General features: G+C 45.0%; 1 protein-coding gene across 1 annotated transcript in view; it reads right to left on the reverse strand.

Moving 5' to 3' along the window:
- Nucleotides 1-1,939: 1,939 nt before the first annotated feature.
- The window catches only part of rin2b (Ras and Rab interactor 2b), a 56,998-nt gene continuing 40,384 nt past the window's right edge, over nucleotides 1,940-18,553 (reverse strand). The window contains exons 9-12 of the mRNA XM_063200221.1: nucleotides 17,395-17,620; nucleotides 15,580-15,711; nucleotides 5,506-5,669; nucleotides 1,940-4,971 (exon numbers count right to left, since the gene is read on the reverse strand). Coding sequence (XP_063056291.1) covers nucleotides 4,618-4,971; nucleotides 5,506-5,669; nucleotides 15,580-15,711; nucleotides 17,395-17,620 — 876 coding nt within the window. The 3' untranslated portion in view covers nucleotides 1,940-4,617. The remainder of the gene's footprint in view (nucleotides 4,972-5,505; nucleotides 5,670-15,579; nucleotides 15,712-17,394; nucleotides 17,621-18,553) is intronic.

Genomic DNA, 18,553 nt, shown 5'->3' on the forward strand with positions numbered 1-18,553 from the left:
ACTTTTCAGTTTTTAGTTTTTATTTTTTTGCTTGCGAAAAATACTAAAAATTATTATTCACACTGAGATTCACAGGCCTTGGCTCATTTTCTGTGAGAAACATGAAGAATCACGTTCCCGGGTCTTTTGACCCCTATCATTTTGGGGGGCTTATACATTAATCATTTTTAAAGTCTTTGATACAATACTGATCACATGCTGAGTAGACAAGGCAGAGGTTGAATTATGTGGACAAAGGAGTGCAGATGTTGTTCGATCCTTCAGTTGTGCAGTAGTGGCTCAGTAGTGTCTCAATCTGAGAACTTGGATTGAGTTTAGGCTACTCACTGTCTTCACCACCTCCTTATCTTTCTCTCTCTGTATTGCTTAAAAAATATATAGGCCTACACAGAAATAGGATGATGGAAATATGAGGGTGAATATGAGCTATGATTTTTTTTACCTTTTAAATTATTGTTTTATATGCCCAGGTCAAAATGACCCGATCACCCTCTTTGTAACAAAAACACAATTGACAAGGTTTATGAAAAATAAATGTTGTGCTGCATTATTAAAACTGCAGTAGGCGGCCTATTATCATGCAGTGTTTGAACACGAAAGCACCACGATCCTGAAGAAAACCTTATATAAATATTTTTCAAGCATGGTTGTTTTCATAAGTGAAGTGACACTTTCAACATGATACCTTATCATCACATGTGCTGCACTGGGGTGCATTTCTCGAAACCATAGTCACTACCTACATTAGCTACATTGTGGTTTGCAATACAATTTCCCATTGGCAACTACCCAAGTTGTTAACTGGCTAACAACTATGCTTTCGAGGAACACACCCTGTTGTGATGTTACATTAAGTAGTTCCAGGTAATAGGTTGGGAAATAAAATGAAAATGTTGCATGTCTTCACAACAAAAAACAGCACTCTCTGAGAAAAGTACACAGATATAAACAATAAAGTTTGTAGTAGCTCATAATAAGTATTTCTGGGGTTGCAATTGCAGATCAAATCCACTAGGTGTCACAATGTATTTGTTTTTAGTAAGCTTCCTGTGTGTGTGTGTGTGTGTGTGTGTGTGTGTGTGTGTGTGTGTGTGTGTGTGTGTGTGTGTGTGTGTGTGTGTGTGTGTGTGTGTGTGTGTGTGTGTGTGTGTGTGAGTGTGTGTGTGTGTGTGTGTGTGTGTGTGTGTGTGTGTGTGTGTGTGTGTGTGTGTGTGTGTGTGTGTGTGTGTGTTACAAGCAAAGACTGTGAGATGCCTCAGCTGGCCCATGTACTGTGTGTGTGTGTGTGTGTGTGTGTGTGTGTGTGTGTGTGTGTGTGTGTGTGTGTGTGTGTGTGTGTGTGTGTGTGTGTGTGTATTGTCCAATACACTTTTACTTGTACTTGCCTGTGTTTTGTTCAGGTACCTTAGGCTCACATGGGTTAATATACAGGGGTTTCCAGTTTGCAAACAATCCCTGGCTGCACACTTGTCAACCTCTAAATGTTGGAAACTGCAGTCGCTCAAAGAATGAGCTCATGTGGTTGGCTGCTTAGCATCTTGCCCCTCCTCACAGTGCGAATGTTTAAGTACCAAACAAGAAACCTATGAAGGCCTATACACAATGGAGTAAGTAAATCATGTATGTAAGAGTGTGCTATATATTATTAGTATATGTGTAATGCTGTGTGTAATGTCTTCTGTATTTATGTATGTATGTGTGCTACTTGATACCTTAATTTCCCCCTGGGATCAATAAATGATAGGCCTACTCTACTCTACTCTACTCTACTCTAAAAAACGGACTGGGGTGGTGGGCTGTGTGACGAGCTGGTCTACGCCAAAGATGCCCAGGCCAATTTTGGCCTCAGACCAGCCCTGTGGAATAAATACAATAATTTACATTAACAACATTATGTACAACATCATTTTTACAATACTATCGTTTATATTTACAACATTTTATTTGACTGGCATCAAAGTGTCCACAATACAGTAAAACGAGCTCATGGGTCCTAAGGTTCCTATATCCGATTTGACATTCTTGAATACAATACAGCACACATACATCAAGAAGATCAGATTATTCATCATCATATTATATTATTCATCAGCCAGTTAACCAGCAACTGGAAATAAAGACACAAAAATAAAACACAGTCTGTGAAATATTCTCTCTACATAATAGCACATAATTATTGAATAAGGTTATCTGTGTCACTATGTACAGTACAATGATGTGGACTCACAATGAAGGCTTTTAGTAACTCTGTGTCTAAAGGGCAACTCAGGCACTTGAGTTGCATATTTTTCTTACGTAAAAAAGCAAACAAAAAACAAACAATTGGCTACAGTGAAATCACACAAAACAGGCCCTGCCGTGGCCAACCTGTGGGGCACTCATCTGCCATGCGGCCGACCCGGGTTCGATTCCCGAGTCATTTCCCGAATCCTCCCCATTCGTTTCCTGTCCACCTCTCATACTGTGCTGTCAATAAAGTCGAAAAGGCCAAAAAAAGAGAGAGAAAAAAAAAAAAGAAATCACACAAACCAAATTCGACAAAGGTGAGGTACATGAAATGAAGACAGCTGAACTTCCAAGCAGGGGCGTCAGCTGACTCAATGCTACAGAGGGGCACAGTAGGGCACGAAGAGAATGCGAGTGCACGCGCGACAAAATGTTTTGCATTTATTTATTTGCTTGTAAACGAATTATATTATTGAAAGTAGTGCATGTGCACTATTTTGTGTGCATTCTGTAGATTACTCTGTATGCTAAACTTGAGCTAAATTCCAAGGTAGCAAGGTTGTTGTTTTTTTGTGAAACTTATACCGGGGCACAGCAAATCAATACCCAGGCACGTGCCCCTGTAAAATAGGTCTGGTGACGCCCCTGCATCCAGTTCCAAGAGGGAACTATAACCTCTTAGATGTCATGATTTGTCTCTCGGAAGAAATAATTAACATCTAACGTAAAAGGCAAAAGTAAAGACGGTTCATAAAAACAATACTGTACTTTCTCTGTGCTACGGTCTCTGTGTTGAGTACTGAGTGTACACCACACCACTACACAACTTCCAGTAGAGGAGTTACTATTCAGCTATTCGGGCACTCCTGTGGTAGATTCAAACACACACGCAAACGCACACACACACACACACACACACACACACACACACACACACACACACACACACACACACACACACACACACACACACAGTGAAGTCATTCTTTTCAGCACTCCACCCTCTCACTCTCTCTCCAAATTCCTCCTCCTGCTCTCTCTCTCTCTCTCTCTCTCTCTCTCTCTCTCTCTCTCTCTCTCTCTCTCTCTCTCTCTCTCTCTCTCTCCGAGGAAACTTGGCATGTGGCACAGAATCAGGTCCAGACCAGCGCAGGCAGCCTCTCTCCCTCTCTCTAGCAAATCTAGGATTTACCAACTTTTTCAAAGAGGACACCGATGCATTCCAGGTTTTCTTTCGAGGTACTGGTTCAGGATCCTTTCTCGTTTAAGAGAAAAAGAAAGAAACAGCACACTGCTCTTGATGATGCCAGTAAATTTATTGAAACTTGTTTTGGCCTATGGCTTGTTTGAAGTTTTCAAAAAAAAGGCCCAAAGCCAAAATGCTGCTCATGAAAACATTTGATTTTTCACAGAATAAATTAACGGGCATCTGCAAGAATGTGTAGTGTCTTTCACCTCTCTCGAACAAGACAGCCTCCTAAACACAACCATTATACTTGAGCACTTAGAACTGGGTCTTAAATGAATCCATATACTGTGTCGAAAGTAATCCATTAGTAGTCCAATCAATTAGGCATTATCATCCATTAACAGGGATTATCATCCATTAACCTCAGAAGACCATGCCATCAAAGCAGTCCAAGTGAGATCCCAAAAGTGTCCATTAGAATGATGTCATCACTGTAAGTACACTTTGGGAATTGCTTGGGGAACACTTCATATCCTCTACTGTAGGCACCCAAAAAAATCCCAAACTGGCCTTGACTCCTGTTGCATAGTTAATCCACTCTTGTCACTTTCGGTTTAACACATTACTCCATCATCATTCCAATTTTGCTTTCATCTTCCGTGCAAAAGGTGGCCTTTGATGACTTTCTCTCGGGCCCGACAAAAGCTGTAAGTGGCCCTGTGTGCTTCCTGCAAAAGAGGAAGTGATCATCCTGGAATATGATAATCCTTATGTTTCACACGTTTTCTCCACACAATTCATACATCTGTTCCATCATGGTTCAACTTCCAGACTTCCATCCTGACTAGTTAAAAAGTATCTCTTTTTGTATTGCACTGTTCAACTTCAGTCTTTTAGACCATTACGGAGCCCATGACCAGCACTAGTAGCGTGGGCAGCGGATTCACGGACTTTCGTCGTTGCTCCTGTGCCGTCCTTCTTGCGATACAGGAAGTGGTAGTCCTGGATATGTGGTCGGCTGTGGAGCTCAGCTTTGATCCTCTGGGGGTGGGTGTGGGTGTTGGACCTTTGAATGACCAACACCCTTAGCTGAAAGAGTGCATCCTAATGAACATGTGCCAATTTCCATGCTTGCATACCAAAGTGAACTCTTTTGGGGTAATTTGGCAGTTATACGCGCTGCTATATTGCACTGTTCCACTTCAGTCTTTTAGACCATTACTGAGCCCATGACCAGCACTAGTAGCGTGTGCACCGGAATCACGGACTTTCGTCGTTGCTCCTGTGCCGTCCTTCTTGCGGTACAGGAAGTGGTAGTCCTGGATGTGCGGTCGGCTGTGCAGCTCAGCTTTGATCCTCTGGGGGTGGGTGTCCGGCGCCAGCTGCTGACCCGCCCCGTCTGTGATCAGGAAGAGGGCGTAGTTCTCCGGGTCCGAAACGCGGAACTTGAGGGCGCACACCTGGCAGACTTCCTCGGTGGTGGCGTAGGGGTGCACCTGCAGAGTCTTGGACGTGCAGCCGCTGTCCACTTCCTGCAGCGCCACCCGCAGGTAGTTCTGTGAAATAGCAGCAGAGGTGGAAATCAGTGGAAACACAGAACAGCAGTATGCAGTAGGGCATACAGTGAAGACTACCAGAGATGGCCAAAGGAAAAGTAGACGTACATTTATTGTGTAAGTACAACTCTAGCACATGATATTACATAGCGGTTATACCAGTTATTGCATTGCACCTAATGAACGGTATGTTATTGTTACTGAAAAAAAATTCTAAAATCCAAAAAGAAATCACCCAAATTTGATTATAGACTATACATGCAGAGTAATTTTGGTATTAAATACAGAGAAAAAGTCCACTGTTTAAACAAAGGAATGCAACATACTGCAATAACTTGATAAACATGTTTTTTGCTTTTTTTTACTATGGCATTTTTGTACCACATATGAATGTAAATCATGTGCCCGCCCTAGAGTAACAAAAGAAATATTTAAGTTGAAGAATAACGATTACTGTACTGATTTGTTTTATGATCTAGTTATTACTGTATTATTTCAATCGATATTATCTTCACGTTAGGCATCTCTGTGTACCTGGAAGTCCTCCACGGCGGGTATGGAGCGCTGAGTGGTGCGTCGGCGGTGCCACTGGTGCAGGGTGTTCTGGGCCTCCGTGCTCAGCGCCCGCGCCGCCTGCTCCTCCTGCAGGTTACGGATCAGAGCCATCGCACTGTACGCACTCGTCAGGTAGTAACCACCTGAGGGATGGGGGGAGGGGCGAGGGAGAGAGAGAGAGAGAGAGAGGGAGAGAGAGGAAGAAGAAGTGAGTGTGTAAACCAATCAATTCCATTCCACTCTTACACACTTACATTAAGGAGAAGAGGGCGAGGAAGGAGAGAGAGAGAGAGAGAGAGAGAGAGAGAGAGAGAGAGAGAGAGGAATGAGAAAGTGAGTGAACCGATCAATGCCTGATGGTGTGTGTGTGATGACTGACCAGAATGGTGCCAGTGTTCGTTCCCGCACCAGTTACGTTCAGAACTTAAGTGCCTATCTGTGAAGAGCCCAGTCTCAGTGAAAAGCAACTGTATGCTTCGTGGTGCCGCTAGGAGATAGCCTCATTTTTCGTAGTTGGGCAACGCGCGCTGTCTTCGAGAGTGGGTGAGAGAGAGGGCGAGAGAGAGCGAGTGAGAGAGAGAGACCACCCGAGCAGCGTGCATTCCGGGAGGGGAGCGCTGTCGTTGTGTCAGCTTCATGCCATGTCTCCCTTCCTCCAACATTGTCCCTAACCTTAACCCTAACCCTAACCTTAACCCTAAACTTAACCGTAAATCACTTGTTTGAAATGTTTGATTACCGTTGTTTCCAGTTAGCCTTCACTCACGCTCGATTGTTGACGTCCGTCCGCATTATTCTTCCCCCCAGAAGAAAACTACCCCAATTGTCAGTTACCCCTTTCGTCACCTAATCACGAGAAACAAGGCTATTCGTAATGGCACCGCGAAGTTGATTTTTTTCAGTTTTTGTCGTAAAGACTTCACGAATGGCCCAAGTTACGGTTGCTGTGAACCACTCGCGTTCATACCAGGCTCTGTGACGGTGTGTTGCCCGGATGAATTTGCTGATGTCCTCGTTATTGTCACGGTTCACAGAGAAAATGTTTTTTTTTCGGTTCATGTCGCTGACCAACTTTTTGTGGTTCTCAAACGCTCTGGGGTGAGTTTCTCAAAAGAGAAGTTGTAGCCTGTTAGCAACTTCGGTAGTTGCCAATGGGAAAATGCATTGAAAGCAACGAAGTAGCTAATGTAGTAAGCAACTTTGGTTTCGAGAAATTCACCCCAGACTTGCAGTGTGAACACGCCGGCCGGTTCGAGATTAGGTGTGGGAACGAGCACTGGTATGGTTCTCTGTCGGCCTGAACACGCCCAGGGAGGTGGTGGGAGAGGGGTCCAAAAGATGCGGAAACCCTCGGAAACATGATGTCAGCGTGGTGGTGAATCAGACTGGTAAATCAGACTCTTCTACTGTGTAGGGCTGAAAGTGAAGCCTTCATCATGTTGTGTGTCTTAAAACGCACGTTGTGAAGGATAATTAATTGATCTAATCACCACATAATATTAGCGTCAAACCCATCTAACAAATCACAGGGACACACACACACACACACACATACACACACATACACACGCACACGCACACACACACACACAAACACACACACACACACACACACACACACACACGACACACACACGCACAGGGGCCTAGTGCCAAGGAATTCCTGTCCAGTAACCTGGAACAATGTCTCGTTGCTGAGTCCAAAAACAACACAAGCCAACCCCCTCGAGTAAGTTTGTGTTTGGCCGGAATTCTTGGAACTGCAATCGATGGCCACTTCACCGTCAGTGAGGTTATGTGAGGACAACTGAGGACATGCTGTGTAGTCAAGCGGCAGGCTCGAACCCACGACCTTCAAGATCAAGTTCGAGGTTAAATGCACTTTATTGTCAAAGATCTATATGTATGAGGGTTAGCACAGAAGTTTGAAATTGTGTTTGATCAGTCTCCAATGTGCAGTTAAACTAAACATAAATATAAGACGTTGACAATAGTAACCCACACACACACACACACACACACACACACACACACACACACACACACACACACACACACACACACACACACACACACACACACACACACACACACACACACACACACACAGTGTGCAGTAAAAACAGCAGCAGGTCTGATTTAGGAGGTGCATGCCCTAACAAATCAGCTCTGGAAAGGGCAGCCTTTCATCAGCCTCTGTAACCATCGCTGCTCCCAGCACCAGGTGATGAGGCTGAGGCTGATGATTTCCAGCCCAAAAAATGCTCAAAACCCGCCTAGAATCACAAAATCCCGCCAAATTCTCACTATGCTGGACCGTTGCTGTGCATTTGAACTGGAAGTCGATTTTTTTTTTAAAGATATTTCTTTGGTCTTTTTGACTCTATTTATGATAGAAGAGTGAAGGTGGTGACAGAACCGAGTGGAAAGAGAGACAGGGCAGGCCGGCAAAGGACCCGGGCCGGGAATCAAACCCGGGTCAGCCGCATGGTAGACGAGTGCCCCTACCGGTTGGCCACGGCAGGGGCGGAAGTCAAATCTTTTTTTATTATTCCTTTGTCAGCATGGTCACAAGGCAAAGCACCAGTGGGAGAGAGAATTGGGGTTGGGTCCTCATTGCATTGTATGCATTGAGAGGGGGGACTTCCAGATGACTTTGACATTGCCCCAGGCACTGGCTAAAGCTGTCCGCGGCCCTGGAGTTTAGATAGGAGAGAGGCGGAGGATGTGACATGCTAGGAGGCTGAGTAGTTTATATGGATTGCCTAGCTTAGCATTTCTCACTGCTGGGTGGTACCTGTTGAGCTGACACGAGCACTATATCAGTGGGTGGGGGGGGGTGTTGGTGTGGCAGAGGTGACAGGAGGTTATACAGAGGGCTATGATAAGTTAATGGGTGAGTGAGGGGTTGCGAGTCTTCAAAAAGTTCGAGAACCATGTCTGGCTTTTGAATCCTAGAATGAAGTTGATTTTGAAGAACAGTCATTTGTATTTCACTGAATTTCTGCCGCTTTGCCCTCTTCGTCACCTAGTCCAGTGGTTTTCAAAGTGGGGGCCGGGGACCCCTGGGGGGGGGCGCGAGGGGATGCCAGAGGGGCCGCGGCAGGTTGGCAGGAAATATATAGGGAAATAAAATGAATAATTTGATAAGTTAACCTGAAGTAGCCCAAATAAACCAAAAGTAAGATAAACAATCCCAGTTGAATCATTTTCTTCTTCACAATGTTTACATAGGCCCTCTGTATTATGCTTTCTGTAGTACTTGAATGGGTTTAGGAAGGCACTAACTTCATCAAGTTGTGATAACGGATGCACAGAAAAAATACTGTGGCACGGTGTTTGCACAATAGCCTATTGTCCACATAATATTCCAATCCACAACTTCTTGGGCATCGGCCAGAGTAACATTGTCCTCCTGCTAATTACCTCTTCCAAGGAGGTAATGTTTTCGGTCGCGTTGGTTTGTCTGTTTGTCTGTCTGTCTGTTTGTCTGTTTGTCAACAGCATAACTCAAAAACTAATCAACTGATTTGGGCTCAACTTTGTGGAGTTGTTAGTGATGACCCAAGGAACAAGTGATTCAATTCTGGTGGTGATCCGGATCACGAACCGGAACCAGGACTTTTGAAAAGATTCTGTCACCAAGATAACTCAAAATCTAATCAAATTATTTGGGCAAAACTTTGTGGAATTGTTAGTAATGACCCAAGGAACAAGTGATAAAATTTTGATGGTGATCCGGATCACGAACCGGAACCAGGACTTTTTAAATTATTCTTCACCATTGCTGGCCTATATGTATATCTAGACCAGTGTTTCCCAACCTTTTTTGTCTTGCGTACCCCCTAAACCTCTTAGTTGTGCCATGAGTACCCTCTAATTCATGTTCTTTATCGCTTTCTCTGTCCTGATGTGACTGTTCCATACATTTGTTATAATAATAACATCTTTCCAAGTACCCCCTGCAGTGTGCTTGCGTACCCCTAGTGGTACACGTACCCCTGGTTGGGAAACACGGATCTAGACGCCCCTAGTGACCAGAAATTGAATTGCGGGGACTCCACAAAAAGAATGCAGAAAGACTTGGGGTGAAATACAGTCCTTGGCGGAGGTTTGCGCTCTCTGAGTGCTTCTAGTTGATTATTATTTTTTATGACATACTAACACACATGTATGCAGTTCTTTCTTTTGTTTTCATGAATTGGTTCCTTGGTTGACATTTCTTGACGCGATGTGTCACTCTTTCGCCTTGACCTGTGTGGCCATGATGATTAAATTCACTGTGCAGATCAACTAACCTGGTTCTCACGCAGATGGATTTTCATCCTGTGCGAGCTCACAAAGTGTAACGAAGATGCACGAAGCACTAGGGGTCTCGCGAGAGCCAGGCTACAGATCAACTGCTCTAAGGTGCTGTTTCCACGTAGCAGGACATGAAGAGTTCAGATGCAAAACCCCGTAAGTGCCTTTTCAGAAAATCTTTAAAATCTTAATTCATTTTTATTTAATACAAAGCTATCAAAATTGCATAGTTTTTTATTTTATTTATGTAATATAACTATTTATATGTATTATCAAGTACATGAATGTAAACCAAACCAACAACGGGGTTCTCTAAAAATATAGAAGTGCAGGTCTTCAGAAATAGAGTTAGGGGCTTTTGCATCTGAACTCTTCACATTTTTATACAGTATGTGGACTTTTTTTTCTCCTGTTTAGGTGGAAACGCGACATGGGGATTAAAATAAAAACTCCATTGTAACAGGTGCGTTTTAGCCCCCTAAATGGGATATTTTTTAAAGCCGGATTTTTGATTTGTGGATTTAAAAACTCTGGCTACGTGGAGACTGAAGGCCAAAACCAATGCGTTTTCAAAAATAGAAGGCTACGTGGAAACAGCTTCTTAAACAATAAAGGCGTTCAAGTCCTTGAACCCTTGGTGTACGGTATAGAACTAAAACAATGGTGGTGGTGTCAATCACTTCTTAAACAGAACATAGCATGATAGAGCAGCTAGTAATGTTCGTATTGAGTCCATTTGCCGTTTTTTGTTTGTTTCCAATGCATTGTACTTGGTTTGACATTGTTGTGACCTCAGCGGGCGGCTGTGAGCTTGAGACTTCTTGTACAAACAGTAGGCTACAGTAGCAACATTTTTGTTATTTGTTATTTTAATGCCTGCCATACCTGCACAAATACAACACCCTTTTCTTTTGTTTCTACAATGCTTCCTAGACTGACATCTCTTGACACTTTTCGATTGACTTTTCTTGACACGACTTAACACCTTGCACCTTTGTGCCTGTGACATCTACGTTCAGTTAGAGGTAACTGCTTAACAACAAGAATAAAGGTCTTCCTGAAGTTCTGAAAAAAAAACTGGGCTGAGGTTTTCTACTAACAATCCACACTGGGCTACACTTGCTACCTAGATGGTAAGTAATTTGTATCTGGACTGAACCCTCAGGTCTAGTACAGCGCTGTGCAATAACAACTGGGGTGGGGTCAATCTCTTCGTCAGTTGGCAAACAGAACATAGTATACACGTCAGAATAGTTGGAAATGTTGATTTTACAGTCAACATTTGCGCATGTGTTTGCTTTTCCATTCAGAAATCCATGGGGACTCAGAGAGCAGGTTTAGTCAGTTATGTTGGTGTGGTGCCTTACAGGGTTGCCAGATGAGGCCCAAAAAATGCTGAAAACCCGCCTGGAAGCACTAAATCCCGTCCAATTCTATTTGCCACAAATTGGGTGTTTTTTTCTCCAAAATCAATTTTTATCCGCAGACGGCCATGCTAAGCAGCCCAATTGGGCAGGAAACCCCCCAATCTGGCAACACTGGTGGCTTAGCCCGTTACGACATGGGCCCTGCTATATATTTGCTACTCCCAGAATGGCAACGACCGAGGCATACTATATTACTAGAGGTTCTGTGAAATGTCACACTATTGTAATAGCTTACTGTTTTCAATGACTATTACAGCATTTCACAGGCAGAACGTGCACATTATGGGCCAGAGAAACTCACTCTCACTCTCTCTCTCTCTCTCTCTCTCTCTCTCTCTCTCTCTCTCTCTCTCTCTCTCTCTCTCTCGCACCCATACACGAACGCACACATGCAAACACACACGCACGAACGCACGAACACACATGCGCGCACACACACACACACACACACACACACACATACATACAAAATATTATTGCACATCGCATTAAACAATTGTGGGAAAGTTGACACTCCAGCAGTCAGTCTGTCTGTAGCAAAAGTCATTACGTGCTAGATTTCGGGAGTTCTGGCTACCACATCAGAGCCTTAGTGTAGACCCGCCCCCCTGTCTTTCTCTAGAGTAGTGTATGGGTAAGGACAGGATACGCACACCCAGCCCTGCGTCCGGACAGCCCACCCCGTTTGACTGGGACAATAACCTGCATGACCTCCCAAAACCCCACATACCAAGCCACTCTGCAGCTCTCCCTCTGATCACTGTCCAGTCTATTCATGTAAAATGTTCATAGGTCTCCAGAGTCACAGTGGAGAGTGTCCAATGGTTCAATGTTATATCTTTTCATTGCAGTAAAAAGGGGTGTGAGCATGCGACAAACAGAAGAGCTAATGTCCTTTTCCTGTTTTCACAAACACAACACTGTGCATTCTGTTACTATTTGATATCACAAACCCCTATATTGGTACTAAATACAAGTGCCACCGATCAATGAACCAGTGAAAATGCTATAAGTCCATGCAAATCTAACCATGTCCCACCCACTGTCAAGGGGTATCTTCCTTTGACATTACTTTTCTGATCGTCTGTAGCTGTCATACTATAATGTCACAGCAGCAGATACGTCCCGTTGATATAAGTAAGACAAGGTACATAATAATAACAAAATTGTGTTAAAAAAGAAATGGACTCAAACAGCATTACAGAGACATCTTAACAAAAGTACATCTTAACTAAAGTAACGTTTCAAACAGAAGGGAATCGACCAAAACACCACACACCTCATAATCACATGCCCATCACCACCTCAAGGACCCAACCTCAAATTTCTTAAAGGTAACACAGCATTGCATAATACAGTATATCCTTAACCTCACATGCCCTTAACAACCCCAACCAAACGACTTTCCTGAAAGTAATACTGCTTTGAACTTGCGTAATATGTTTAGTTCTTTGAGGAAAACACATGGCGTGCATTACAGTGACATGTGACAGTGACGCTGTCTAAATTCCCATGCTCTCCGCAAGAGGAGGCCTTCAGGAAACACCCTTCCTCTCAGTGGCGAGTGAGGAAATCCCGACTACGCATGGTAAGAAGACTAGGCTACTAGGCTACAATTAAGAGCCCTGGTCCCACTGGATTCCACAGCAGTGAATCATTGCCACGGAATGATTAACACGTACAGTCTCTCTCTCTCTCTCTCTCTCTCTCTCTCTCTCTCTCTCTCTCTCTCTCTCTCTCTCTCTCTCTCTCTCTCTCTCTCTCTCTAGGTCGTCCTGAGACGAGTCTTCCATCGTTGCTTCCAGTCATCCCAATTCTCCTCCATACATATTTTCAGTTCGCTGGTACTGTGGGCGCCTGCATCCTTCTTGCGTATGTCCACATATGTTAGTGTGAGACGTCCTCTTAACCGGCACCCATGTGATGGTTCCCATAGCACCAGTTTGCTGGCTGGCAGTTCTGGGTGCCAATGGCAATGTTGGTTACATGTGCACTTTTACTGATGTTAATTCCCTTACTCTCCGCAGGAGGAGGCCTTGAGGAAACACCCTTACTCTCAGTGGCGAATGAGGAAATCCCGACTACACACAGTAAGACTACTAGACCAGCCGCGACGCGCTTGAAGCAACAGAGAGTCGCTTCTGTGCAGCAAGAGTGATACGAGCGATTGAAGCGACTGGCGTATGTCCAGGCAAAGCATTCAAACATTCCCATTGGCTGTGGTCACTGACCTCTATACAGTCATTGGCTGTCGTGGCTGGTCGCCGAACCGCGTCATAGAAAGTTGAAAGGATTTCAACTTCAAACTGTCGCTCTCGGCGTGCGAATCGCTCTAGTCTCCAGAATCGCTTTTGTCGCGCGACTCAATACAAAGTCAATTACTTCCGTCGCTCGCCTCGCTGTTATCGCGCTAGGTGTATTTGTGCGGTAAGACTACTAGGCTGCAATTAAGGACCTTGGTCCCACTGGATTCCACAGCAATGAATCATTGCCATGGAAACGATTAACACGTACAGTAGAGGCTGGCTCTTTGGTGTAGCAGTCAGCGCCCCAGTTTGGTGGCCTAGAAAAGGGGTTTCCCACACAAGGCCCTTTTGCATGAGTCATGCACCGTATTATTTTTTTGTGTACCCCCCCTTTCACATAGCCTGGCGACGCCATCCTTTGTACTCCAGCCAAAGATTTTGGCTCCGCACCTAGTCTGGCGAAACCCTCCATGCTCGGTTCGCTTACTGTTTAGCCAATCAGCAAACAGTTGAGAGTGGTGACGCAGAACTCACCCGCTAAGTCCGTTACTGATTGGTTAAGGTAGCACTATTCACACTTTTGTTTTGTTATTTGTATGCTTTTGCGTCAGTATATCGTAACAATCATGCTAATAAAGGACAATATGGGGTTTAATTTGAATTTGGAACGCCATTGAATTTAAATGGAAGAGTAAGATCAGACCCAAATAGCAAATGTTTACAAGCGTTTAGCAGTCCTAGCTGATTGAGCGAGCGAATGAGGCTCTCCATACTGCTGTCAGAATAAACAGTGTCGCCAGCCGATGACGTCACGGCGCCGCCTTCCCTTTCAGTTTTCAGAAACAAATGAGTACAAGTAGGCAGGGGTGTGACAGACGCGGTAAATGTTTGATTCGACTATGGCACAACTGTACAACATTTAAAAAGTGGGGACAACTCATTTATGGGCTTGGTTATATTGCGGAAATTTGACCCTATGGCTACCGTTGAGTGGATACCGTCTGACACAATATCTTCCAAACGGCACCAAATGGGAAAAAGTGGTATGGGTGTGTAGAGTGATGTGTTTTACTCCAGAAATAAGGCCACATATGCAAAAAAAATGTTTTTTCCCTTTAACAACCGTAGTCCATGTTTGTGTGTCTGGACCCCATTCGGACATGTATCACAACAATGGTAGTAGTTTTCTTAACTAAAAAACATTTCTTTTGTTTTGCTATACTTTTTCTTCCAACTTGCTGTGGACCTCAGGGTTCCTCAGGTCCCTCAGGGGTCCACAGCCCCCACTTTGAAAAACACCGGCCTAGAAGGCCCAAATTTGAGTAACAGTGGGAGTGGTAATTCCATGTACGCAACCCCCAAGACATGAGACACCCTGAGTGGGTGAAGTGCAAGGGCCATTAACCATTAATTCCGTGCAACCGGGACGTGTTTAAATTGGATGCACATAGAATCTCTATTTGGAAGCCCGACGGTATTTAAGGGATGACGTAGGAACCATGCACATGATGTCCAAACGAAGATTCTAGGCTCGTCCGACTGAAACGATTAAACACGTCCGATAGCGTCTACCATGCTGACTAGATTCTTTTGCAGTTGGCATGGTTCCTACAAATTGACAGACAGTAATAGACAGCCCCCCTCCCAATATTTACAGACAAAAATAGATTTTATAGATACCCCAATAGATACTCTACCACCTTAATGGCAGATAAGTGGGATAACAAAGTGAATGGCTTGGCGAAGGCAATTCCGTCTCCGTGTTGTGCACATCACCAGAGTTCTAAGCCCCCGCCTCGCCATTAACTTTGTGGAACCAGTCACCTCGTCGACTGTACACCCGCTCATCTGCCATTAGGGTAGAGAGTATCTATTGGGGTATCTACAGGGGTGGAGCTATAGGGAGGGCGAGCAGAGCATATGCCCCAGGGCCTAGGGCACTCTTGTGTTGGTGGTGGGGGCCCTATCGTGACCTTGGCAGGCCGTATGGGGGCCCTTTACGTGTTTTGCCCTGGGGCCCTGTGTGCAATTGTTCTGCCACTCGATATCTACAGTATTATTATATACGTGTCGTTTACCTTCTCCATAGAGCAGGGCAGGGTCCAGCAGCTCCATCATGTACTGGATGTCGGTGTCCAGCTGGGGCATGTCACACTGGACCAGCACGTAGGTCAGCATGGGCAGGAAGTCGTCAGCCCCAAACATCCTCCCTGACACACCAGGAACAACGGACAACGGACAGACACACCAGACCAGAGGAGGCAAGAGAAGAGGAGGAAAAGGGGAGACGACACATTTGTTTATGTTAGAGTCTGCTGCAAGTCTTTGTTTTTATCATGTCATAGGCAATACAACCTGCTTGGTGCTTACCTTACTTGCTGTCAAAAAAAATCCCCATTGGGGACAATAAAGTTTCTAACTAACTAACTAACTAACTAACTAACTAACTAACTAACTAACTAACTAACTAACTAACGAACTAACTAGCTAACTAGCTAACATAACACCACAGAGTGCAGTTCTGTCCAAAAAAGACAGAAGGGAGAGGAGGGCGATTTTAAGCAACATCACTGTAGTCATATACATTTAACCAAGATTGAAACCATGTACACAGAAGTGGATATCATGGCAAGGCCTAGCAAGACAAGGCAAGAAGAGCAGGAAATTGAGAAAAGACAAGATTGTTTACGTCAAGACAGGTAGAAAGGAAGGAAGTCATGAACTCCAAACATCCTCACTGTCAACACAGAGCAATTTGTCAAGGACACGTGTGTGTGTGTGTGTGTGTGTGTGTGTGTGTGTGTGTGTGTGTGTGTGTGTGTGTGTGTGTGTGTGTGTGTGTGTGTGTGTGTGTGTGTGTGTGTGTGTGTGTGTGTGTGTGTGTGTGTGTGTGTGTGTGTGTGTGTGGGGGTGGGGTGGGGGGTAGTGTAGACAGAGCCGTACCTGAACGGCTCTGGGTGTAGAAGGTAGATATTACAATCAGAAGGTCACCGATCCCCCCACACACCCCACACCTATAAACATCCTCGTTGACAGGATGACGCCTACCCACACAAGACGAGGCCAGATGAGGCTGCTGCTTTCCAGCTCAAAAAAATGCTCAAAATCTGGATGCAGTAGATCCCGCCCCAATTCTATTGATTTCTGTGGCCAAAAATTGGGCGCTTTTTTTTTTTTTTGCTAAATGCCATTTTTACCCGCAGACGGACGCCCAATCTGGCAACACTGCCAGAGAGGCAGGAAAAAGAGAAATGACACGTTTGTTTACGTTAGCGTCTGCTGCTAATGTGGAAGAGGATGTATGGAGTTCAGACGTGTGTTTGCAGGGGGTAGAGTGTCTCTGTGTGTGTTTAAATTGACATATATTTAACCCTGTAGAAGGAAGTGTGAGGGGACTTCTGTGTTTGTCTGGCATGCAGACATGCAGCAATCACTCACACTCACACACACACACACACACACACACACACACACACACACACACACACACACACACACACACACACACACACACACACACACACCTTCCCAATCTTGCACATCATACACACAACACAAACACCTTAGTTGTCCTGAATGACACTATAGATTAACATACAGACGTGCAGCAGTCACACACACACACACACACACACACACACACACACACACACACACACACACACACACACACACACACACACACACACACACACACACACACACACACACACACCTCCCCCTCCCCCACACACACACACACACACACACACACACACACACCCCTGCCTCCATACCTGAGTTGTCCTGCATGATGCTGTATATGACCTTGCAGACGTGTAGCAGTCAAACACACACACACACACCTCCACACACACACACACACACCTCCCCACACCCCCCTGCCTCCATACCTGAGTTGTCCTGCATGATGCTGTAGATGAGCTTGCAGACGTGCAGCAGCGTCAGCACCTTCTTCTCGGGCGAGTACATCTTCCTCATGGCGGCCAGCTTCTGGCGGATCTTCTCCACGGCGGCGGCGTCCGGCGGCACGGCCCCCTCCACGCCCAGCTCCTCCGGCCGGCGTGCCTTGGCCAGGGCCAGGTTCTCACGCAGCTGCTGCAGGGCGCCGCTACGCACCTGGACCGGGGGACGTAATATTGTGTTTTGTGTGTCTTTAATGTGCGTTTACATGTGGATTGTGGAGAAGTGTCAGGCAAGACTAATTTCTGTGCAAGCAGACAATGAAAGTTTATCTTATCTTATCTTATTGTATATGGATAGTAATTGTTCAGAGGTGAATCAAAGTAAAAGTAGAAGTAAAAAAAATAAAAACCTGCCATAGTTAAAGTACGGTTAAATATTTGCCTTTATTTGACAGGACAGTTGGAGATGGTGACAGGAAGCGAGTGGGAGAGAGAGAGATGGGGGAGGGTTGGCAATTGACCCGGACCGAAATCGAACCTCGGTCACCGGCGTAGTAACCCAGTGCCCTACCGTTAGGACACCACAGGGCCAGGTAAAGTAAGGTTAATAATTTAACTTAAATTACAGTTTTTTTTTCATTTTTTGTGAAATTATGGTGTTGTGATATTATATCGAAGGTTCTCCCTCAGTTGCTGCAGGGCTCTGACGCACTAGCCTGATAAACCAGCCTAAATGTGAGACTGGATGTGTAATTTAAGCCGGGCATACACTGTGCGATATTTTCACTCGTGGGTCTTAAGCTTCTGCTCACACTGCACGATGGAATTTCACTGTTTAAATGTTCACAACTCACGACTCACGTCCTAACACTACACGAGCCAACAGTCGGATGCGAGCCAAATGCTTCCACCGTACGACGCGACAGGCATGTTTCCCGGGTCTGCAGATGAGGGAACATGCGCACCTGAGGTGGGGATGATGTCGCGCTCAACAGCGAATCGCACGGCCCTATTAATGTGAAGTGTCAAATCTGGTCGGAGCACTGCTTTAACTGTGCGATTTACGCACAAGCCACGACCAGAATTTCAAACCGTTTTGATTTTCTTGCGACCCTGCGATTGCACGATCGTGAGGCGAAATCGCTTG

This window comes from Engraulis encrasicolus, chromosome 1 (assembly GCF_034702125.1).
Source record: "Engraulis encrasicolus isolate BLACKSEA-1 chromosome 1, IST_EnEncr_1.0, whole genome shotgun sequence".
Classification (NCBI taxonomy): domain Eukaryota; kingdom Metazoa; phylum Chordata; class Actinopteri; order Clupeiformes; family Engraulidae; genus Engraulis; species Engraulis encrasicolus.